General features: G+C 36.2%; 1 protein-coding gene across 1 annotated transcript; it reads left to right on the plus strand.

Annotated features, from left to right (window-relative positions):
* On the plus strand, nt 1–25,263 carry LOC129753811 (protein scarlet-like). Its single transcript, XM_055749660.1, is given in 8 exon segments — nt 1–487; nt 6,152–6,451; nt 7,159–8,006; nt 23,785–23,922; nt 23,924–24,013; nt 24,096–24,337; nt 24,875–24,975; nt 25,091–25,263. Coding segments are annotated over 8 exon segments (2,379 nt in total).
* Nucleotides 25,264–26,150: the final 887 nt, after the last annotated feature.

A 26,150-nucleotide genomic window follows, 5' to 3' on the forward strand; every position in this document is an offset into this window, starting at 1 on the left:
ATGAACGAAGGCGGGGGGTCAATCCCCTCAACTGAGGATGAGGAGGATAGCGTCTATGAGGATGAGGAGCATTTAGAGGATTCGGTTGTTGCGGGTCCTTCTAATGAATTTCATTCTCCAATGGATGTTAATTCTGAGTCATCCTCAGTTGAAAGTAAAGCTACCCGACTCCGAGTCTACACTGAGAGCTCTACTTTCACTGGTCCTTGGGTGGTTTTTATCCGGCCCAAAAAAAATGGAAAGCAATTGAATGTGGTTCAGATCACAAGAGATCTGGCGAGATGGTCCTCCGTAACCTGCATTAAAAAGGTGCGACCTAACAAATTGCGAGTCGAAGTAGCTAACCGGAAATCCGCAAATGAAATTGCTGCCAGCAATTTCATAAACTTAGAGTACCACGTGTACATTCCGTCTCGAGACGTAGAGATCGAGGGCGTGATTACTGAAATGAGTCTGAAGGCAGAGTACGTGAAATCCAACGGCGTTGGTAAGTTCAAGAGCCTCGATTCGGCTTCGGTCGAAATCTTGGATTGCCGCCAACTCAGAACTGCCACCGTCGTAAATGGAGTCAAAGGGTACTCACCTTCAGGTTCATTTCGTGTGACCTTTGCGGGTACCGCCCTCCCTCATTATGTCTTGATTGACGGAATATTGAGGCTGCCTGTGCGACTCTTTGTTCCTCGCCCAATGGATTGCAAAAATTGCAATAAGTTGGGACACACTGCGTCGCACTGTTGTAACAAGCCACGGTGTCCCAAATGCGGGGAGAATCATGGGGCTGGAGCGTGCTCAGCAATAGAGCAGAAATGTGTTTATTGCGGGGGCTCACCCCATGATATCTCCTCGTGCGAGGAATATAAGAGTCGCTGGGATAGCCAAAAGCGCTCTTTGAAGGAACGGTCAAAACGGTCGTATGCCGCTATATTGAAGAGCGCGGCGCCCCCGATCCAATCTCATTCGAGTAACATTTTTTCTGCGCTGTCAGTTGACAATGGAGAATCAGATGCTACCGACGAAGATCATCCTGTCATTATTGTAGCTAATTCGCGAAAACGCTCAAGACCAGCACCAAAGAGCCCCAAAATCCCAACAAAAATTCCAACATTTTGTCCCTCAATTGGTGTTAAGCCAAAACTGACATCTATAGTGAAAGAAAAACAAGTCCCTCCCGGGTTCCGTATTAATATGACCCCACAGAATACACCAGATATTGCGAGAGCTTCTAAGTCTGCCTCTCCTAACGTAATCTTACCAGAATCAACTTCTCAATCTGGAATTTTCAAATTATCTGACATTTTAAATGGGATCTTCACCTTTTTAAATGTTTCGGAATCAATAAAAAACATTGTTACCTCTATGCTTCCGGTATTAAAGACATTTTTAATGCAATTGATGCAAACTTGGCCCCTTCTTTCAGTGTTTATCTCTCTCGATGGCTAATTTACGCCCAGAGATCGGAGATATCACTGTTTTACAGTGGAATTGTCGTAGTCTCATTCCTAAACTGGATCCGTTCAAATTTCTTCTTCATGAAACTAGTTGCGATATTTTTGCCCTTTCAGAAACATGGCTTTCTTCTCAATCAAACATCTCATTCCACGATTTTAACATTATCCGTTTGGATCGCAACGATTCTTATGGAGGGGTGCTTTTGGGGATCAATAAGCGCCACTCTTTTTATAGAATCCACCTCCCTTTATCAGGAGGAATTGAAGCTGTTGCATGTCATACAACTATACGAGGTAAGGATTTATGTGTTGTCAGTTTGTACTGGCCTCATAGAGTTGCAGTGGATCGAAGTAACCTAGAGGACCTGTGCTCAGTGCTCCCTGAGCCAAGGTTGATCCTGGGTGACTTCAATTCACATGGAACTGTTTGGGGGGAGCAAATTGATGATAGACGTTCTTATCTTATTTATGGCATTTGTGACAGTTTCAATTTAACAGTTTTGAACACGGGTGAAAAAACACGGGTGCCTAAACCTCCTGCAAGACAAAGTGCAATTGACCTCTCACTCTGCTCAAATTCACTATCATTGGATTGCCAGTGGAAGGTAATCCCTGATCCCAATGGTAGTGACCATTTACCTATCAAAATTACCATCACCAATGGGGTCAATACTTCAAATTCAACAAATATGGAATATGATCTCACAAAACACATCGACTGGAAAAAGTTTTCGGACACAATTAATTCAGCTATCAACTCCATGGAGGTTTTACCTCCGTTGGAGGAATATAACTTTATTTCTCGTTTGATTTTCGACTGTGCAGTTGGTGCTCAAACGAAACCCATCCTAGATCCATCTGTTCGTCGAAGGCCTCCCAACCCATGGTGGGACAATCAGTGTACCAAACTTTACGTGGACAAATCGAACGCCTTTAAAGTTTTTCGAAAATACGGAACCCTGGATAACTTTAACACGTATTTTTCTCTTGAGCAGCAATTTAAAAACCTGATCAAGGGGAAAAAACGTGCGCATTGGCGTAATTTTGTGGGTGGTTTGTCGCGGGAAACATCCTTAAGCACTTTATGGAATGTAGCACGGAGCATGCGTAATCGTTCTTCCACGAACGAAAGTGAAGAACATTCGCATAAATGGATATTCAATTTCGCTCGGAAAATTTGTCCAGATTCCACACCTGTGCAAAAAATCATAAGAAGTGTGCCACCGAATAGATGCGATCTAGATTGCGGCTTTTCGATGGTAGAATTCTCACTTGCTCTCCTTTCTTGTAACAACACAGCTCCGGGAATTGATAAAATAAAATTCAACTTGTTGAAAAACCTTCCGGATGCCGCCAAATTTCGCTTGTTGAATTTATTTAATCAATTCTTGGAGCATAACATTGTTCCCGAAGATTGGAGACAAGTGAGAGTTATTGCTATCCGAAAACCTGGGAAACCTGCGTCCGATTTTAATTCATACCGTCCAATAGCGATGTTGTCTTGCATTCGGAAATTGATGGAGAAAATGATTTTGTTTCGTTTGGATAAATGGGTAGAAACAAATGGCCTCCTTTCAGATACTCAATTTGGATTTCGAAGGGGCAAGGGAACAAACGATTGTCTTGCTTTGCTGTCTTCAGAGATACAAATGGCGTACGCAAAACGTGAGCAAATGGCTTCAGTGTTTCTAGACATAAAGGGAGCTTTTGATGCAGTCTCAATAGAGGTGTTGTCAGACAAGTTGCACTCCCGAGGTCTGCCTCCTCTATTGAACAACATCTTATACAGCTTGTTTTGTGAGAAACATCTGAATTTTGCTCACGGTGATATTGCAGTTAGAAGATCCTCTTACATGGGCCTCCCGCAGGGTTCATGTTTGAGTCCCCTTTTGTACAACTTTTACGTAAGTGACATCGACAGTTGTCTCTCTGAAGGCTGCACTCTAAGACAACTTGCAGATGACGGCGTGGTATCTGTAACAGGATCTACTGAGTCTCATCTGCACAGACCTTTACAAGATACTTTAGACAGATTGTCAACCTGGGCTTTGGGGCTTGGGATTGAGTTTTCTCCACAGAAAACGGAGATGGTTGTTTTCTCTAAGAAACGTAGACCTGCTCAGCCTAAGCTTCAACTCCTAGGCAGGACGATCATTCAATCGAGGTGTTTTAAGTATCTTGGGGTTTGGTTTGATTCCAAGTGCACCTGGAGAGCCCAAATTGAGTATCTGAAAGGAAAATGCCAACAAAGAATCAATTTTCTCCGATCAATCACTGGCACCTGGTGGGGAGCTCACCCAGAAGATCTTTTAAAATTGTATCGAACAACTATTCTCTCAGTGATGGAATATGGTAGCTTCTGTTTCCAGTCGGCTGCCAAAACTCATCTCATAAAACTCCAGCGTATCCAATACCGTTGTCTTCGCATAGCTTTGGGTTGTATGCCCTCAACGCACAACATGAGTCTTGAAGTTTTGGCAGGAATACTCCCACTAAAAGATCGATTTAATTTATTATCACTCCGATTCCTCATCAGGTGTGAGGTCTTGAACCCATTGGTGATTGTAAATTTCGAAAGACTACTTGAGCAAAATTTTCAAACCAGATTTATGTCTATATACCATGTCTTCATGTCCATGCAGGTAAATCCTTCTTCGTATTCTCCAACTCGTGTTTACATCCCAGACTACGACAACTCTTCTGTCCAGTTTGATTTGTCTATTCAGCAAGAAATTCGTGGAATACCGGACTCCCACCGCCCACTTCTGATTCCCAGAATTTTCGATGCTAAATATAGACACGTCGATGCTGATAAAATGTACTTTACCGATGGTTCACTTATAGAGGAATCAACAGGATTTGGAGTGTTTAACGAAATGTTCAGCGCATCTTATAATCTCCAGTCACCATGCTCTGTGTATATAGCAGAGTTAGCAGCAATTTTTTGGGCTTTGGACACCATCGCTTCACGGCCTGCGGGACACTACTATATCGTAACAGATAGTCTCAGCTCTGTTGAAGCAATCCGCTCAATAAGACCGGGAAAGCACTCACCATACTTCCTTGAGAAGATACGGGATATTTTGAGTGCTTTAACAAGACGTCGCTTTTCCATCACCTTTTTTTGGGTTCCCTCTCATTGCTCGATAGTGGGTAATGAGAAGGCAGACTCTCTGGCAAAGGTGGGGGCGAAGGAAGGCGACACGTATCAGCGTGAGATTGTCTTCAACGAGTTTTTCTTTTTAGTTAGGAGAAATTCTCTTGTCAACTGGCAGCGCAAATGGGACGAGGATGAATTGGGTCGGTGGCTTCACTCGATTATCCCAAAGGTAAGCCTTAAACCCTGGTTTAATAGATTGAACTTGAGTCGGGATTTTATTTGTATATTTTCCCGTCTCATGTCCAATCATTATTCTTTAGACGCGGTACTCTATCGTTTTGACATTGCTGGCAGCAATTTGTGTAGTTGCGGCCAAGGTTACCATGACATCGAGCATATTGTCTGGTCGTGTGAGGTCCATCTTGTCGCCAGAACGAATTTATTAGACTCCCTTCGGGCCCGAGGAAAACCACCTAACGTTCCAGTGAGAGACGTGCTAGCTGTGCTAGACTTGGACTACATGTTCGAAATTTACCTTTTTCTAAAAGCTATCGATCTCCGTCTATAATTCTTTTTATTTTCATATTTCCCTTTCTATCATCTTTTTCTTTGAACTCAAAGTGTTAAGCTAAGCAAACAAATGTAAAAACAAAAACGAGTTTGGCTCCTTAAAACCTGAAGGTATGAGCCGTTTCAAATAAAGAATTATAAAAAAAAAAAATGAGTCGCAATAATTTTGTGTTCGCCCTTTAAAACGTAAGAAATTATTTTTGTTACTATGATCAAATGAATGAAAAGTGAAATATTTAGCTTAACACTATTAAAAGGTATATCTAAGTGGGGGTTTTGACAGGTCATCAACAGAACGAAGGATTGGTATATGTACAAAGATTACTGTGCTTTCTGATGAACGTGTTCAAAAAAGATTAAACAAAACCTAAAAACCATTGATTAGGCATAGCGAAAAGGTCAAAACTTCTATTTATTCTTGGAGAAAGTATGAAACACGTGTTTGGTGTTCCCTCTGATGATAATTCAAACTTGAAAAACGAAACGTTAAAAAAATGTGTAATTTCGCCAAGACCTTAATCCACGAATCCTGCCTGTCGTTTTTATGGCCGCACGTTCTGAACGCTTGTTTACGTACAACTTTTTTTTACAAAACTTTAATGCGTTGACACCATTTTACTGATTCATTGAGAGTTCACTCGTTTGAAAAATCTACCGAACCAGACCTATCAACCTACATAAAAAAGTGTAATTTATGCTTTACCAGCTTATCGAAGGCGAAGGTTCATAAACTATAAAACGTTATCGGTTGCGCGAGGATGAAATTTTTTCTGGAGGCGCCCATCCATTATAACAATCGTAACCCATAACTCAATTCTAATAATTGAGTAGGTATACAAATTCAACCAAAAAACCAAAAAGAGAAGCTCCTGTTATGCTAAGCTCGAAAGTGATAACCATTTCTTCGGTCGAGCCAGGACTCATAGATGTTTCTAACATCTGGTGTGTGGTCAGTCGAATTTCGGCAACTCTTGGAAACGCCAGCAATAAATTCATCTAAGCACATTTTTTGAAATTTGGACACTTGAGGAAGATTTGATTTGTGACCGGTTGAAAGGGGGGCTAGCAATGGACAAACAAGCGCTTCACTTAGAACTGCTAGAAAGTGCGAGATCGTTGGGATCTGGCGTGTGGTCAAACTGTTCGAAAGATAGTGTAACTTTGGTTTGGAAAAACGTGAATATCGAGACGAAGCCAAATGGTCGTGGAAAGAATTTGGAAATTGTTACCAATGTTAGTGGTTCGCTGCTTCCGGGTACTTTGGTGGCCCTGATGGGTCCGAGTGGGGCTGGCAAGAGTACCCTGATGGCGGCGCTAGCCCACAGGAGTTCCGGTAAGGTGGTGATCAACGGCCAAAAAATATTCCGTATAAGGGCATAAGTTAAGAATAAAGAGTCATCATGAATTCTAAACATAAAGCCTAGTCCACACTAGGCAACATGAACTGCGATTTTTGTTATGAGACGAACTTTGTTGTCTGTTGTTGTTGTTGGAAACCTGAGACGGTCTCAGTGTCTCCCGAAGAAAATGGGAGACGCTGAGACCGTCTCGAGACGAACCGTCTCCTAGTGTGGACTAGGCTTAAGGCATCAAGCCGTGAAGTGAGAAAATAAAAACAAGGAAAAATAAACGCATTTCACATTAATTTTCAAGGATCGATTGGAATTGATTAAACCAACAGCATCATTATCGGAAGATTCCAAAATTTTAGAGAAAATCGTATGTCGAGTTGTTGTATTAGTAGTGCCTGTGTTTAAACGAGGGTCAACTATAGGAACAAAGAAACATCCAAGATCAGAAACAGGAGTCAAGATTGAGAGTTTTACAATCAGTGAATAGAAGCATTTACCTGAAAAAAAAAAATCACAGTTCTAAATCCAAACATATTTTTATTGCATTCTTAGAAACTAAGCAATTATATTTTTCGAAGGACATTCAAAATTGGTCTATACGTGAAGGCTAGAATATTTAAAAAAAACCATACCATACCTTACATTCCAATTTCGGAATGATTAAAAAAAACTTTATTTTTAAACTCAGGAAACACTACCGTGGCGGGTGACATTTTAGTCAACGGAGTTCCAATCGATTCCTTCATGTACGACATCAGTGGTTTCATCTATCAGGACGAGGTCTTCTGTGGATCGATCACGGTCGAGGAGCATCTACATTTGATAGCCAATTTGAAGTTCGGTCATCTGTTGAGCCCATCGGATAAAACCATCCTGGTGGACGATTTGATACGCAAGATGAGCCTTCAAAAGTGTCGCCACACCCTCATAGGGGATGTTGGGGAATCGAAAACCATTTCCGGTGGCGAGAAGAAGCGATTGGCTTTTGCTGCGGAGTTGCTGTCGCAGCCGAAGATTTTGTTCTGTGATGAACCAACGACAGGATTAGATTCCTTCAGTGCGGCTCAGCTGGTCCGTACGATGAAGGATTTGACGCGATCGGGTACCTCGATAATCTGTACCATTCATCAGCCATCGGATGAGTTGTTCTACATGTTTGATGGAGTTATAATGTTGGCCAGTGGACGAGTTGGCTTCATTGGAGATCCCAATGAGGCAGTTAGTTACTTCACAAATCTGAACTACTCACGAGGTGCAAACAGTGCAACATCGGACTTTCTGATCGAGTGTTTATCCAATAGAAAGTCCAATGAAATTTGTGATCGATTTTATGCGAGTGAAGCTTTCCAGAAGCAGCAGCTCATTATTGCTTCCGAATATTTCAAAACGGATCGAAGTCAGAAAAGTAAAAATATGCTACGGTGGAAGTATCCAAAGGCGGCCTGGTTCTACGTAGTTCGGTGTTTGATATGGCGGAATATTCTTCAAGCGCACAGAAATTGTCAGCTGCAGTACATGAAGTTGACTCAGAGGGTGGTAAGTAATAACTTTCTTAAAAAGCGTAATTATTGAAGTTTGATCAAGCCCGTGCGAATGGGGTGGTTTAAGGAATTTAATTTTTCATTCTTCTCAAAATCATATGTAGCAAACAGAACTAACAGATTTTTATTTATCTTTGAGTTTGTTTGGTAGCACTCGGTTCAAACTTTACCCCATTAAAAGAGCAACAGCTAATTTTTACCATATGAAGTCCGAGCATGAGATAAAATTGAGCAAATTCATCTCCGGAAGTTGCGAACGTGCAAACTATCAATAAGATTTCGACCTCTATCGACTTAAGATGACTGCTATTACAAATTTCTAGTTTTTAAACTATTAAATATTCACATTCCACAAGAAATTGTTTCGCTAGGATGCAGAGGTAACCTCGGTCCTAAAACATGAATATAATTTGTATCATCCCTTTCTCTTATTTTTCACTCTATCTATTGACTAATATGACGAGGCGGGAGCCGTTATTGATGTTTAAAGAGAGAGCAACGGTTTTGTCAATCCCAGACACCGTTCATTTGACCTCTGGACAAAATTGATGGTCTGGATCAATGGAAATTTTTGTATAACGATTCGAATAGTAAAAAAATAACATCTTAAAGCTTACAAAACTATTGGTAAATTATTGATATTGAACCAGTTTTCTAATTGCATTTCAAGTTGAATGATTCAAGGTGGATGTGAGTAGTCAATCAAGCTAAGCTAAGCTATTGAATATTCACGGTCAAAAAATTGATAGCCCGAGGCGTATCCATCATTTGTTACATTTTTTTACAATCACCTCTGTGATCGCAAATTGGCAAGAAATGGCAAATATGTTTAAAAAAGTTGCCTAAATAATTTAAATTGTAGGGTAAGTTGCTCTACTTTAGACCCTTTAAGCGGTCATAAACTGACGTGAGTTTTATATTTCCAGAAAATTAATTTATAGTTCATGACAGGGCCGTACGAAAAATGGTTTCATGACGGGGAAAGGGGGGGGGGGGGGGGGGTTCTGGGTTTTGTTCTGGGAATTTTGTCACTTTTTTTATACTAAACCTTTCAAACTTTTGAGCAAACTCAAAGATTTTAATCATTAATGAAATAAATCTAATTTTCAAATGAAAAAAATATTAAAGCAATTTTGTTAAAAAAAAATTAAAAAAAACTATTGTTCACGGGAAGAAAGCGGGAAACATCTAAAGCATGAGTGGCCAACATTTTCAACAAGCTGGCCAAATTTTGGTTATGAGTTTTTCTCGCGGGCCAAACAAGTAATTTTTCTTTATATGCAAGGAAAAAAACAGAAAATGCTAATAAAATTAAATTTTTTTTCACATACCTCCTTCAAGTACAGATTCATCATAGTAAGTAATTTTTTCCATGCATTTTTACGGATTCTTTCAAGCGATTTAAAACCTTCATTATTAATTTCATAAATGTCGAATCGCCGCCCATTTCCAAAGTTTTTGAGTTTAGCGGTCTTTCTGAAAAAATTTGTAAGTGTTTCGATTTAAAATAAAATAAAAAATTACATGGAATGGAATTGTCGAAAAATTTTATCGTTCATTAGCTTTCGGCATTTAAAAGATTATTTACTTAAAGTATACATAGGAACAAACTTCTTGAGTTCTTAGAAATTGAAACTCAAAATTTTCTCTTTTCAGCACATTGAAAAAAATCACAAAATGATGATCAGCACATTGAAAAAAATGATATAAAATTTCAGTGGAATTCTTTATAATATCAAATTTTGATATGATATGTGAATCTGGTAAATCATAAAAAAAAATAATAAATTCTATTAAATTTTTAAGTACACGTGTCAAGCTAATAAAATTTGTTTTAACTTTCATAATTATTGAAGTTATGCAAAAAAGCAAATTTTAAATAATAAAGTACCAGAATTTCAAAATTTTGATGGATATTCGATGATTTTAAAACAAAATTTACAAAACTTATTTTGATTATGTTGTAAATGTGGTTCGGAGATTTTTAAAGTTTTATATGATCTGTTTTCCTGAGACCTCTCACCAAAATTAAGGTAGAGTCCGTTCGAAACAACAGTGGAGACCACTTTAACCCTCATGCGCATTAGAGTGTTATTTTGACACTATTGCAAGTTTGACGGCTTGTAACTTTTTCAGAAGTTTCAAAAACAAAAATTTCTTCGGGGACCCCAAATGATTTCAAAAGTTCTTTAAAATTGTATCTTTACTTTTTCTATGGACGAACCCTGGAAGCCTGGACAAAAAAAGGGAAGTAAAAGGGATTTTACGACTAAATCGAGTAAAATCCATCTAAGTTGTTTGAATTATTATGAATTTCATATAAAACTTATATCAATAGAAACCTTGTAATGTCAGTAAAATATGTTTAGAACATTATATATAGCTAAAGCTACTTGTTTGCTGAAGCTGAACTGAATGCCTACATCATGAAGACAAGAAATATTTTTTTAATTTTTTTTAATGAAATGGTCACAAAAAGTTTAAAAAAGTGGTCTGAAAAACCTACTTTTCATTCGATTGCAAGTAAATACTGTTTAAGCGATGGTAGAGTTTCAGAAAAAAATATGACTACAAACTTTATTGAAATTCTAACATTTTGCTGTCTTTAGATTTTTGATGCAACAAAAATTGAAATTACTGCATTTTTCCAAAGTTGACTACATTGCGCGATTTTTTTACAAATTGAAATTTCATCTGTTTTTGTGGTCCTCTGTCAGGTTGTACCCGGATTTTCAGGACTTTTACTTTGTTTGGACCAATCAAAAGTATATTCATTGGAAAGCAAATTTGATCTACATTCTAGTGAGGTGTATCAATTCACGCTGTGAGATTTCACAAAAATATGAAAATTATAAACGTAAAATCATTCCTGAATTTCTAGAACTACAAGCAGCACGTCCAGCAAAACGTGTTTGTTCGCTCTCCGAGAAGATACGGTGGGTGGTGATTTGAGCAGAGAGCAAAGCCGACAGACGAAATAATGATGCGTGTCGTGACAAGCAAACGTGAACGTGAATCAATAGAAAATTTCCAACCAAGAAACGTACGACATTTCAAAAGACCGCGTATAATTTTGTCATCTGAGAAAAAATCCAGTAGTTTTCTTTTTGACAATTTTCCCCAATCCTGCAAAAATACAGTAAATTACAGTGATTTTTATGAAATTTAAAAAAAAGATTTAAGGCAATTTTAATCTTTGATAATTTTTTAAGCATAAGTCGTGTCACAGACTGCCACAAAGTTTTTAGATAAGTTAAAATCTTCAATATCAAGTACTTAAGACTTTCTTGAATGATGTTAGAAATAGTTGTAATCTTATCTTTTTCAAGTTCTTAAAATTGTAAGATTTAAATTTTAAGGCGTATCTCTGAAACGAATGACTAAGCATGATCTGAATGCGTGATTTGAAAAAGGATAATACAAAGATTTAAAATTTTATTTCAGTTTTCACGTAGGTTTAATAATTTGTATGTTAGTTAAGAAAGATAGATTCTACTTAGAACTGATGAACTTTAAATTTTTCACACGTTAGGTACTTGCTGCTTAGATTTGCTCAATTATAAAAGTTTAAAGCAGTAAACCAATATCAATTAATTTAGAAGTGATAAATAAAATCTGACAAATGATTTATATTCAAAACGCCGCAATCTTTAAATCAGGTATTAAAACATAAGCAGCATAAAAGCTGTTCCCCAGCTGTGTCCAATATTGTGCGATTTTGAAAATTTAAATTTTTTGTTTGGAATTGTAATTAATCCTTTATTTATTCAGTGAAGGAAACCTTTTTGTAAAATTACATCATATGGAATCAAGGGGATTCTTTCGACTCATTTCGAATGAAGTTGATGAAGAATTATGTAATTTTTTTTTCGAATGATATGTATCGAGTGCGAGCGTTCTGGAAAAAAAATGTAAACTCACTTCTAACATGTGCGTTCTGCTTCACGAATGCCCATTTCAGATGTCGCAATTGTCGCAGACCTCCATCATTGAAGTTTCAAAACTGAACTTTCTTCTGAATCAAAACAATCGAAAGATTCCTTTTAATTCAACCACGATAAATGAAAAGTTCATATACCGGTATTTCGATAGCAACTTACTACCTTAAGTTGTAGTAAGTTGCTATTGAAATACCTTAAGTTGTAGTAAGTTGCTATCGAAATACCGGTATATGAACTTTTCATTTACCGTGGTTGAATTAAAAGGAATCTTTCGATTGCTTTGATTCAGTTGAATCATTCAACCAAGTAGGCTCACAACACAACAGAGTGAACTTTCTTAACACTAGAAAGACCGCACCAGTCAAAATGACTGGTGGGACACTTTGTTTGTAGAATATCTTTTAAACACTACGCTCTAAAAATTCGCAAAAAAACGACTTTTTATGAATTTTGAATCTTTACAAAACTGTGTATTTTTTATTTTTCTAGCTCTTTTAATAAGCGAGAAAAATTTGGCCATGGACACTCGGACACAAAATTCACAAACCTATAACTCAAACAAGATAAATTTTTTTCGCTTGCTTTTGGTTTTATTTGCAATCTACATTCAAGACAAAGAGCCTTAGTTAATTTATGGTGGGCAGGAGTGTGTCATTAGCTATGAAATTATTGATTTTCGATGCGAAGTCATGGAAATTTGTAGAAAAAGTTCTCGGATCGACCGCTGTGACCGCTTCAAGCACTTGACTCCCAATTTTTTTTGGTCTGTTTTGTTGCGCAACTATAATCGAACTTTCTGTCAAAATTTGGCGAAATTTCTTCAAGAACTGTAAAAGTTATGTTAGTTTTAATACATGTCCATTCGAGTAATCGAGTAATTTTAGGTGATAAATATGTTTTATACTGAACTAGTATGAGTAAAATAATTATGAATTGTGTACTTATTTATTCAAATTTGAAGATCTTATGTCTATGAAACTGAACAATTTAAATGATTTTTTTTTATTTGATTATTCTTCATACGTTGGTTATTCACCATGGGTGCACGGATGCACCGCAGTTTCTGCCTAAGTATTTATTCACATGCATTCTTAGATTATTAGGTTCGACAAATTTCCAATTCAAGTTCCCTTACAGGTATTCCGGCACCCGTGTATAAAGCTGGCAACTTATTGAACATTCTTATTATAAGAGGAAACACATCTTACCTGTCGGCAACTTACGGGGTTTGAACCCTAGAGTTTTCTTGTCGATACCGGTAATCGAACCCAGTACACCTGGCATACCTAGACTAGACTCACGCCAGTCTATCTGATAGATCACATTTGCGCTAAGATTTTTCAACATGGGTGCACGGAATGGCTGTAAATTCGCCGTTGTTAATTATATAGAAACAAATAGTTTTCAACTTGCTTCAGAACACAAAATATTTTTGAGTTAGATATGATAGGCATTTAAAATGCAACATTAGTCAATCGAAAAACTTTGAAGGAAAAACAAATCAATGTGTAAATTTGACCATGTTGATTCATTATTTTTATTTCCACTGTTATCCGTCGCTCGACATAATTTGATGCATATAACTCCTAAAATTCACTCGATCCATGATAACCGTTTTCCAATTTCTTGGATGTTGATCAGATCTTATCAGATAAATATACGATGGCAAAACCCTGTTTTTTAATAATAAATAAATAAATTTATTATTTCAAGATATAATTGAAATATTTCTTTTCCAGGAATGAAAAAACGGAGCTTAAAATAAAAAACGTTATTTAAATAATTATGTCTCAACATGAAAGACATGATTTCAACTTTGGTTTAGTTAAGATTTGTAATAATGCTTTTTAAAAAATTGCAAAAAGTCCAATATTTGATTAAAACGCGGTGAATCCGTGCACCCATAGTGAAAAACCATGTATATAACACAAATTTTCATTTGATTCTTTAAAAGTCTTTATTCTTTACCTTTAACATGCAAAAAATTGATTTTGGATGAATGGCGGTGAATCCGTGCACCCATGGTAAATTGCTCTACTTATATAAAAAATATGCTTCAAAACCTACAATATCAGGTATAATTTATAGGCATCGGGTTGAAAAACTTCAGAGCGATGGATGCTAGAAAACATCTACTAAAACATCACTGAAGTGAAACCGTGCAACAATGGTCAATAACCATAGCCATCTAACATGTTTTTATTATTAGATTGATAATGTGTTTCAATTTTTTGATAATTATTTGACATATTCATTTTATGACATACACGCATTCGTCAACTATGCCAAACTAAGGTGATTCCGGGCACCCATGATGAAAAAATATTTCAATTTTATAACAAAAATGTTATCGAATTAATAACAAAATAATTTCAAAAGAAAAATTTTTAAAATATGTTGATAGAAAAAATTTCCCCTTTACCAGTCATTTTGACTGGTCACGGTCCGAATAGGTATATTCAATTTGCCGGTCCTTCTAGTGTTAAACAATTCAAACAAACAAATTTTTTTTAACAGATATCACATCATGGAACATCAAAAAGCATGGAAAGTTTATAGCATTTTAAATGGCATTTTTAAATTAAAAAAAAAGATAGTTGAGAAAATGTATGTGAAAAATCATAAACAAGCTAAAAAAACTGTAAAATAGTACCGTCTGAAAAAAATGAGCAAATTTCAAAATTGGGTGAAAATTTGAATACACCCTGCGCAAACTGTCTTGTAATATTTTAATTTTCATAGTTTCCCGTGATATTTACAGTAAAATGTGGTTGGTTTCAATGGAAGCTGACAAATTAAGTAAATTCTTCATTCTTGAATCAAGGAATATTTAAAGAAGGTAGTGCTAAGGCAGCCCTGCTCTAGTATTGGTACAGGCTGAGACGTCACAATCACGAAAAATCTGTTAATTTACTAGGAAAATTTTCTTTTTCGATGATAATTCGAAGAATCTGCTGGAAATTTTCCACTTTGAAAACATGCTAATGTAGAAGGATTCTTGCTCGTCAAGATGGGTACAAAAAAAGTTGCACTTTCAAATAATTTTTCTATAAAATAGACCGTCAAAGTTCGAAAAAATGGTGGATTTTCATAACTGAAATTTGCAAAACTTCGAAATTTGTTCAAAGTCTTCCATGAAAATGTTCAAGTCAGTGCCGCTTAAGCTTATCATTACAATAAATGATCAAAACAAGTTTTTTTTTTATACAAAAACACAATCTTTTATTGGCATTTAAGTAAACTGAGTTAACAATCATGAATTAATGTTAATTGTTATACATAAGAATTGTATATGGTAAACCGGTTGGATTAAAATCATGACAATCAGTTGAACACTCGATATCTACCAGCTAAACCTTTTTGAAGTTGATATTTTCTTCATTTTTGCACGTTTAAGCTTCATGCAACATTGCATTCATTAATAAATTAAGAAAAGACCATGATGCAATCTTCAAACCGAAAAACTCCATAACATAGTCAAATAGAGGCCCTACAACAAAATCGAAATGAAATTGGAACTCGATTTCGTTTTAAAACGTGTTTTTTTTTTAAATTCCTACCATTTTCACATAAATTTTCGATACAATCGTTTTTGTGACGTCACAAAAAATCCAATATAGCTCTCGACACTACCTTATTTATATTCCTTGCTCTTGAATGCCTGAAATACAAAACTTGTACAAATAAATTGTTTAATTCGAAAATACATGTGTTTAGGTATTCGCTAAAACTTCGTGCTTAATTTAATAGTAGTTTTTTTTTGAAAATATCATAGGGTTCATCTTCATGAACCCTTTAAAAACCAGTCAAAATTCAAATTAGTGACATGCATCCATTCAGGAGCTCTCATCGCTTTTGAAATAATGGTGTTAGGTAATTAAATAATGGAAATTTATTGGAATACATTTGTTATTCGAAAGTATTGGATGTGTCAAATACTGGAAGATTAAAAATCATACAGGTTTTTCTCCGACTTTTATTTTGATACAAATTTTGATAAACTTCATCTCAAAATGGTACAGAAACTATAAAAATCTTTAACTCTTGAATACAAGTAAGATTAGAGTGTTGTCATGCTGGAAAAAGCTTCGTTGGCTACAGCCGCAGGCCACATGGGGCTCGCGGGCCTTGGTTTGGCCACCCATGATCTACATCCTCAAATATTTTTTACGGAAATAAATTTCATAATCAATATTCTGAGGAGTTTTATTTCTCAAATAAAAACTGATTTGCCTTGGCTACAAATTTAAAAATTTGGATATTGAAATAACAATCAAAATAATAAGTCTGCGACCCTTGCAATTTGAATTATTCAACGGAATAGTTATCTCGATCATTTTTACTCACGTTTGAACCGAATTTAAATTCTGAACCTGAATTCAAAATTCATATTTTGAATCTGATTTCAAATTTCAATACGAGAAATCGTATTATACAAGAATAAAACGATTTCTAAATTTATAGTTCAGATCAGACTTGCTATATGAGCCGAAAATTGAAATATGTTTCAGAGCCCTCAATAATCTATCTACAGTCATAGAAGAGATTGCAAAAATCCAATGCCTGTTTAGCAAATCTTTCTGACGAAAATACGCTGAAAAGTGTTATGTACCAAAGATGATATAATTGGAAAAGCACAACTGGCATACAGATTCGAGCTTTCCAACAAAATGATGCATGACCACTACAATCAAGCGAAACAAAAAAAAAATTATAAGAATTTCATCCCACTCCATCCCATCCTCATTCACAAAAAAAAATAGTGAAAATCGAACTCACTGCAACATCTGATCTCAGTTGTGGGACCGAATGAATAAAACCCTCTTCTGGAGACATTCTTCTTTGTAAACATTTCCATTCATTGTGTCTCCAGTGATGAAAATCTTATGGCGTATTTTTTTTTATTCCGGATTTGGCTCTTGATCCTTCCGAATAAAAAAAACGACGGTTTCCGAGTTATTCCATACGTAGGTGTGCGTCAGCCACAAACAGCTGTTTAATGTTTTGACAACAACGTGGAGAGTATCTATTGGTGAACTTCTAGCAAAACTGACTTTCTTCTCAGGGCGACTCCGTCCGTTTTTCGAGCGAACCTAGGTTGCCTCTAGAACAATGAATGAGCACGATGACAGCAGTTAGAGCGAACCTAGGTTGCCTCTGGTTTGCCTCCAGGTGAAAAAAATACGGTATTAGTCTTCTTCCCACAACTACAGATCAACTTATGAGCAAATTTATCTGCGAAAACAAACTTGAATCTACCCGCAACATTCCCTTTACGCTTCCCAAGGTAAAATTTGTTACCGGGTATTTGTCCAAAATTCATTTTGACGTAAGTTTCGTCGTCCATCAAAATGGTCAACACTTTCTCGTACAACTTCCTTGCCCTGATTTTGGCAACCAGGTTTTGTTTCAGCGTCCTGTTTGCTTGCATGATACGACCGCAAGCCTTCTCGCAAACAAATTCTTCGAGCTGTACTGTGGTTCGTCTTGAACTTTTTCGCCAAATCACGCAAAGAGATTCCAGGATTATTGTGAACAGGTCGAATTACCTTTGCTCGCAGCTTCCGGTCATATGTTCCACTTTTAAGCCTGGTTTGTTTTGCTTGATCCACCGTAAAGGGTCTCCCGGTAACGTTGCAGCACCGAATTTACAGTCGATTTTGGATATTTCAGGAATTTCGCGATCTTTATCCCTGACCACGTCGGTTTCTCTACGTGAGTGTGCAGAATTTTCTCTCGCCTTTCGCGTTCAATCGTCGAAAACTTTTGACTGACTGCTTCAATCTTGATAAAATTTTCACAACTAAGTAAACAAACCAACCGGATCAAAACACTGTCAATAGATTCACGATGTGACAACTAGGGGCGCTCCAGTTAATGAAAAGGTGCGACCAGATTCTATGTGAAATAGACTTCATCTAAATCGGTTAGCAAATGAAAGTTTATTATCATAACCCCGTAAACTCACTGCATTGGCCTTCTGCCGTTTGGCCGGTGTTTTTTCATCCTCCTTTGTGTTTGATGGGAAAGTGATGAGAATGCGAGGGGAATGGGGTGGGAATGGGAAACTAGAAGCTTAAAAAAAAGACAAACACCGTCTTACACAAACCTCACCTGATGGAGCATCAATAACTGAACGTTAAACATTCAAAGGCAATATTTTTTCTTCATTCACATTTAGGAGGGAGTCAATGGATCGATTTAAGCCAAATCATTTGCCATCTATCATTTTAATTATAGACACTGTAATTTCATATAGTCTGGCAAAGAGAATGGCGGGAGCCAAACGAACTGTCATTCGCGGGAGCCAATCGAGCAAACTTTCTAAATATTGGAAAATCATGGTTGAAGTATTGTGATTCACAAACCTTTTTTGGCTTTTTGGCAACATTAACTAAAGTTATTTAGCATAATTTTCACTAGTTTTACACCTATAGATTAGGTATATTATATTTTTCAAAAGCCATTTGGAGTTGAACTGACAAAAATAGCATGTAATTTACGAATCTAATAAACTATTTTTTTATTTTGCAACTGGAAAGAGTTATGAAGAGCTTGAACATTATCATAGAATCCTCGATTGGCTCCGCGCGAATGACAGTTCGATTGGCTCCCGTCATTCTCTTTGCCAGACTATATGAAATTATAGTGTCTATAATCTTATATATAAAAATGGAGGCGTTTTCTTTGTGATAACATCACGTATGAATGGTCGGTCGGAATGAAGTGAAATTTGGTATCCGAGGGTTTTTTGGGTCAGAGATGGTTTGTATAATACTTTCAAGAATCTCACTTTTTATGAAAGGGGGGTCCCCATACAAAATTATCTCTTCTTCACATCTTATATATAAAAATGGAGGCGTTTTCTTTGTGATAACATCACGTATGAATGGTCGGTCGGAATGAAGTGAAATTTGGTATCCGAGGGTTTTTTGGGTCAGAGATGGTTTGAATAATAGTTTCAAGAATCTCACTTTTTATGAAAGGGGGGTCCCTATACAAAATTATTTCTTCACATCTTCTTATATATAAAAACTAGCTGACCCGGTAAACTTCGTTTTACCTTCTTAAGTATAATAATAAATGATTAATTTTATCTACACGTCCTCAACTGCATCGTTCTCGCGAATAGAATCTTATGAAAATCGTAACAAATAAAGTTGAATTTGTATTGGGAAAACCTTTCATAAAAAGTGAGATCCTTGAAACTATTATACAAACCATCTCTGACCCAAAAACCCCTCGGATACCAAATTTCACTTCATTCCGACCGACCATCCATACGTGATGTTGTTACAAAGAAAATGCCTCCATTTTTATATATAAGATGTAAAGAAGAGATAACTTTGTATGGGTACCCCCCTTTCATCAAAAGTGAGATTCTTGAAACTATTATACAAACCATCTATGACCCAAAAAAACCCTCGGATACCAAATTTCACTTCATTCCGACCGACCATTCATACGTGATGTTGTTACAAAGAAAATGCCTCCATTTTTATATATAAGATTCTCTCCCCTCCTCTCACCTTTAGTTCAAAAATGGGGGGGGGGGGGTTCATGGAGAAAGCGTTATTTATTACAATAAATCATATTTTACTGTCAAAACATGGCTGCCTGACTCGTTTAAGCAAAATCGCTTGGCAATTGTTTAAGTTATGTTATAACTCACGTTGATTTTGTATGGGAGCCTCTGGTTTTAAAGGTAGGATGTGTTATTTAGTAAAATAGATTGTTTTTCCACATCAAAACATGCATGTGTACACAATTTCATGAATATCCCATGTGAATTGTATGGGTTGTATATATTTTTTCAAATTTTTTCACTTTTTTTTTAAGGGAGCCCCACGTTTTAAAAGCGAGCAATTGCAGTCTGCATAATGAATCAACTTCTTGTGTCTTTTCGATCTCGTGAACCAATTTTTATAAAAATCGCATTTAAATTGTTCAAGTTATGTCCCGTTTCAATTTGATTTTGTATGGGAGCCCCCCTTCTATAAATAGTGAGATTCTTGAAACTATTATACAAACCATCTCTGGCCCCAAAAACCCTCGGATACCAAGTTTCACTTCATTCCGACCGCCCGTTCATACGTGATGTTATCACAAAGATAGCGCCTCCATTTTTATATATAAGACTAGCTGACCCGGTAAACTTCGTTTTACCTTCTAAAATATAAATCGTAATAAATGTTTAATTTCATCTACACGTCCTTAACTGCATTGTGCTCGCCAATAGATTCTTATGGAAATCGGGACCCCCTATCATCAAAAGTGAGATCCTTGAAACTATTATACAAACCATCTCTGACCCAAAAAACCCTCGGATACCAAATTTCACTTCATTCCGACCGACCATTCATACGTGATGTTATCACAAAGAAAACGCCTCCATTTTTATATATAAGAAGATGTGAAGAGATAATTTTGTATGGGGACCCCCCTTTCATAAAAAGTGAGATTCTTGAAAGTATTATACAAACCATCTCTGACCCAAAAAACCCTCGGATACCAAATTTCACTTCATTCCGACCGACCATTCATACGTGATGTTATCACAAAGAAAACGCCTCCATTTTTATATATAAGAATGTGAAGAGATAATTTTGTATGGGGACCCCCCTTTCATAAAAAGTGAGATTCTTGAAAGTATTATACAAACCATCTCTGACCCAAAAAACCCTCGGATACCAAATTTCACTTCATTCCGACCGACCATTCATACGTGATGTTATCACAAAGAAAACGCCTCCATTTTTATATATAAGATGTGAAGAAGAGATAACTTTGTATGGGGACCCCCCTTTCATAAAAAGTGAGATTCTTGAAAGTATTATACAAACCATCTCTGACCCAAAAAACCCTCGGATACCAAATTTCACTTCATTCCGACCGACCATTCATACGTGATGTTATCACAAAGAAAACGCCTCCATTTATATATATAAGATGTGAAGAAGAGATAACTTTGTATGGGGACCCCCCTTTCATAAAAAGTGAGATTCTTGGAACTATTATACAAACCATTTCTGACCCAAAAAACCCTCGGATACCAAATTTCATTTCATTCCGACCGACCATTCATACGTGATGTTATCACAAAGAAAACGCCTCCATTTTTATATATAAGATGGAGGCGTTTTTTTTGTAATAACATCACGTATGAATGATCGGTCGGAATGAAGTGAAATTTGGTATCCGAGGGTTTTTTGGGTCAGAGATGGTTTGTATAATAGTTTCAAGGATCTCACTTTTGATGATAGGGGGTCCCGATTTCCATAAGAATCTATTGGCGAGCACAATGCAGTTAAGGACGTGTAGATGAAATTAAACATTTATTACGATTTATACTTTAGAAGGTAAAACGAAGTTTACCGGGTCAGCTAGTTTTAATATAAAACCTTTTTATTTTTGACAGATGGCGGTGGTAAAGCAAAATCAGGTTAGGGTGACATGAAATCATTTAGATTTTTGATAAATTAAACTGTAAATTAAATCCTAGTATAATCAGCGAATAAATGGCCTGAAAATTTTATTCCACAACTGTTGAATAAAAAGAACGTTTGAATCACTTCAATGGGATGAATAAGATTAGTTTTTTTTTCAATAGCGTCAACGGTTTTTAGAACTTATAGAACAAGCATTCCAGATTTCCCGGTTTTATCCGTGCGTATCCAGATATTCAAGAAAAATATAGAGGCGATTCCGAATCCGCCCGAATGCCTGGTTCATTTTAGAAAAGTACGGATGTATTTACAAAATTTGCTAAATTTACCAAAACAAATTTTGAATTGAGTAAAGATAAGTTTTGAATTTGGATCCAAAAACGATATTTTATAATTATTTTCATCAAAATTAATAAAAAAAACTTTTAAGATTATTAAACACAATTTGATGTGCTTCGACGATAAAATAAAGGTTCACGAGAATTTTTCCTATTGTTATTATCTTTTTTAAATATTGGATTACTTTGGATTGAATGCACGGTTTTCCCCGGTTTAAAAAAAATTTCTAGGGCCGAAAACGTGCTGGAAAATTTCAAGAATGCATAGTATAGAATTCCATCGTTTTTTGCTCCACTTACAGCCAATCCACTCAGACGAGCACGCACATAAAATCGCTCGACCATATAGCTATTTTTAATTTGTTGAGAAAAAAAACGAACTTCAACATAAATTAAAACTTCATAAAATCTGCCAGCCTATCTTTTCATGTTTACTTCATGCTTATCCTTTGCGTTCATTCTTGTTTTTTATGAAAATAAAACAAATCTTGCGGTAACTATGGTAACTGTGGTAACGCACTATGAGAGATTGTCATACAAGCAAGCGGACAAAAATATATTCAAAATGTTTTCAACAATTTGACTATCTTTTTTTATGGTTTTAAGTTAACATTTCAAAATATCAATTTGAATGTGTCTTATATGTTTATTAAAAAGGGTAAAAATCTTGCATGTATTTGTGCAGAACTCAGGCCCCTATCCTTTCGGTTGCTGCCTAAACACTCCTAGTCAGATCTGATTTGTGAAAAAAAAACATGTTTGAATAGTTAGGCCAATATAGGTAACCCATTAAGGTGCCAAGTTTCAAAGTCAAAGACGGGTGAGCTGAAAATCTGATCAGCTTGTTTTATAATTACTTTTTATAGAGTCTAGGTCCAAAAACTGACAATGATGATATTCTCGAAAAGCTCCAAATCTTCAGATCGTTACTGAACTCTTCAGAACTTGTTAAAATATCCACGCAAAACTTGAAAAAAATCAGCCGGACTTAAATGATCTCGTCTGAAAACTTCCTGATTTCCTCATTTTCTCACGCTTTACCTTCTTATTAGTGACTCTGAAGCCACTTTATAAAGATTAACGTTTACAACAATATATTATTCGCTGAAGATCTTTGTTATCGGTGATCAAAATTTGCGTTTTAGTACTTTTCTTTCAAACATAGTGAAGTTTTTCTTCATTTTTCAATATCTTAAGAATGGAAGAGTTCTGAAATTTGAGCTTTTCCTTAACAAAGTATCTACTTTCATGAAATATCTTGATAATTTTTTTTTTTCGATTTTTGTCCACGTGATCTCTCATAGTGCAACACAGTGTCATGTTTTGTTGATATTTCTGTTTTTTTTCTATGCTACTTAGATCATGAGGTTTGACAGCTCTGAGCACTAATAGCGACTCCACTCGGAAAATTAGCTTTTTCCATCGATCCATTGAGAAGACACGGCTAAAAACAATTTCCGTTTCTCAGAGACATGAGTTTTGTTATTGACTGTAACAAAAAAATTGTACAGTTAGGTTTGCAAGTTATAACTGTAACTTATTAATAGAATGATAGACTATTACATTTTATCAGTTTTGAGACCCTAATATGACCATCATTTTTGTCATTTTTCGTCATTTTTGTCATTTTTGTCATTTTTATCATTTTTGTCATTTTTGTCATTTTTGTCATTTTTGTCATTTTTGTCATTTTTGTCATTTTTGTCATTTTTTTCATTTTTGTCATTTTTGTCATTTTTATCATTTTTGTCATTTTTGTCATTTTTGTCATTTTTGTCATTTTTGTCATTTTTGTCATTTTTGTCATTTTTGTCATTTTTGTCATTTTTATCATTTTTGTCATTTTTGTCATTTTTGTCATTTTTGTCATTTTTGTCATTTTTGTCATTTTTGTCATTTTTGTCATTTTTGTCATTTTTGTCATTTTTGTCATTTTTGTCATTTTTGTCATTCTTTATATAGGTGGTACTCTGAAAATCCCTGAAAATGGAACTACAAATGAAAAAAAAAGAGTAAAATATTGTTATCCTTCCAATAATATCCCGCAGGTAATCGGACTGCTGGTGGCACTCTGTTTCTCCGACAGCATCGAGATGACCCAACCGGGAGCCCAAGCCGTCCAGGGTATCATCTTTCTCATCGTTTCGGAGAACACCTTCCTGCCGATGTACGCGGTGCTGTCCGTTTTTTCCGGACTCATTTCCGCTGTTCCTGAGGGAGCGGAAGGCCAACCTATACGGCACCGTCCAGTTCTACGTGTCCCAAATCGTTGCCATGGTTAGTGGGATTCATCTATTGGATGGACCGTAAAACCGAACAACTGTGAATCTGGTTAATTAATTTCGCATGTATTTTTCAGCTGCCCTTCGTATTGTTGGAATCGCTGGCATTTATTGTAATTGTGTACTATATTGGCCATATGAGACCGACGCTGTTGGGCATGTTGGGCACGGCGGCTGCCAGCATTCTGGTCATGAACGTTTCCATGGCTTGCGGGTGCTTTTTTTCCACGGTTTTTCCGTCGGTCCCGATGGCCATGTCCTATTTGGTGCCGTTTGATTACATTCTGATGATCACCTCCGGGATTTTCATAAGGATAAGGTAATGGAATGAGAAAAAATTTCGATGAATGGTTTTCTATCTACATAGTTCGCAAATTCTTCAATGTAAAAACAATTACATAAACAAAATTAATGAGCTTAAAAACAGCGTTTGTCCTGAAAAATTTTGCAAAAAAAATACATCAGCATCTTTGAAACTTTAAACATTTGAACCTTCATTTGAAATAGATTGGCAATATGACATTAATGAAAGTTTAATATGGTTGAATTTTTTGTTATAGCAACGAAAACAAACTTACAATTGATTATGAATACAAATCATAATTTGAACTTTATTTGGACATTTCATCCGTGCAGATTATTTGGTCTGGTTAATTCAGTAAATAAACAAACTAAGCTTTATCGTGAAAAAAAATCAGAGATGTCGATTTTTTTTAAATATGGTTTGAAAACCATCGTGGGAATTTCTTTTCAAATTGAATTACGATGGTTCACCTTAAGTTTAGCAAATTTCTAGAAAACACACATTATTAGAAATTCCCTTCATCACACGTTAACCATTCGCAAATATTTCCAGAACCATCCCGTCCTACCTCCGCTGGATGCCGTACATTTCCTGGATGATGTTTGCCAGCGAAGCCATTTCCATTACCCAATGGGATGGAATCGAGCGCATAGGTGGGTAATTATTTGCAGTTCACCCCCGCCCGCGTTGCAGTTGCCGGTCCCGGGTTTGGTTTTGTTTATTGAAAACATCGAAATCATGGTCCGTTCTTCGTTTCGTTATTTGCAGAATGTTCCGGAATGCCTAAAAGAGCGTGCCTCCACACCGGGGACGATGTGCTGCAGCAGTACTCATTCCAGGGCGATCACTTGCAGCGGGACTTTGTCGTATTGATTTTGCAGTATTTTATGTACCACGGACTGGCGGTTTTGTTCCTGATTAGGAAAACTATGGTTCAGTGAAGTATTTGGTATGGGTAAAATTAGATGAAGATGTGAATAAATGATATTTTATTGTATATTTAATTCAATTATGTTCAACTTTTCCTGGCGTTCAGTAATTCAGCAACTGGTTAGTTTTAAACCAGTCGCAGACATTCAGCCGTGTCACAGTTTAAAAAACAACCCCTACTAGATTTTTTAATGGTTCAATTTTGGCGCTATCAGTAGGGGATCATTCAAATATTACGTAACACGTTTACTTTATAAACTGTATATTAGGGTGCCCTAAATAACCCAATTTTTTGAAAAAGTTATGCGCTGCAGGCTAAAATTGACTCTAGGCCTAGTACAAGATCTCATGCCAAATTTGGGCCAAATCGGAACACGGGATGGGGTCGCTCAACGAGTCTAAAGTTTTTATGGGATTTGGAGACATTTTGCTGAACATGGAAAATCAGTTTTTCATCAATAACTTTGGTCCCTTTCGGCGATATCTTCTGAATGCCGTTTTTTAAGTCTTAATTATGACAAATATTTCATCCGAAGATTACATTTCGAATAAAACTGTTATTAAAATATAGTTTTGATCTTTCACAGCTGGGCCAAATCAAGCCCATTTCAGGAAGACGTGTCATTATTGCAGTCAACTTTAAAGAGGATTTCAGCATAGCTGTGATGAAATGAACAACTAAAAACATGTTCACAGCTATAATAAAACACTTAAAAATTAGTTTGAAAGCTCGAAGAACCAAAAAAACCTTGTTTAATCGCAAAATAGGTCCCACTTAATTGCTTACGGCAGGGATGAGCAACGCGCGGCCCTCGAGGTTTAAATCAATCAACAAATTTCCTTCAAAATAAACTAATATTTAGTGATGTACCATATCAATTTCAGCTGTCTGTTGTCT

Source organism: Uranotaenia lowii, chromosome 3 (genome assembly GCF_029784155.1).
Source record: "Uranotaenia lowii strain MFRU-FL chromosome 3, ASM2978415v1, whole genome shotgun sequence".
Taxonomy (NCBI): domain Eukaryota; kingdom Metazoa; phylum Arthropoda; class Insecta; order Diptera; family Culicidae; genus Uranotaenia; species Uranotaenia lowii.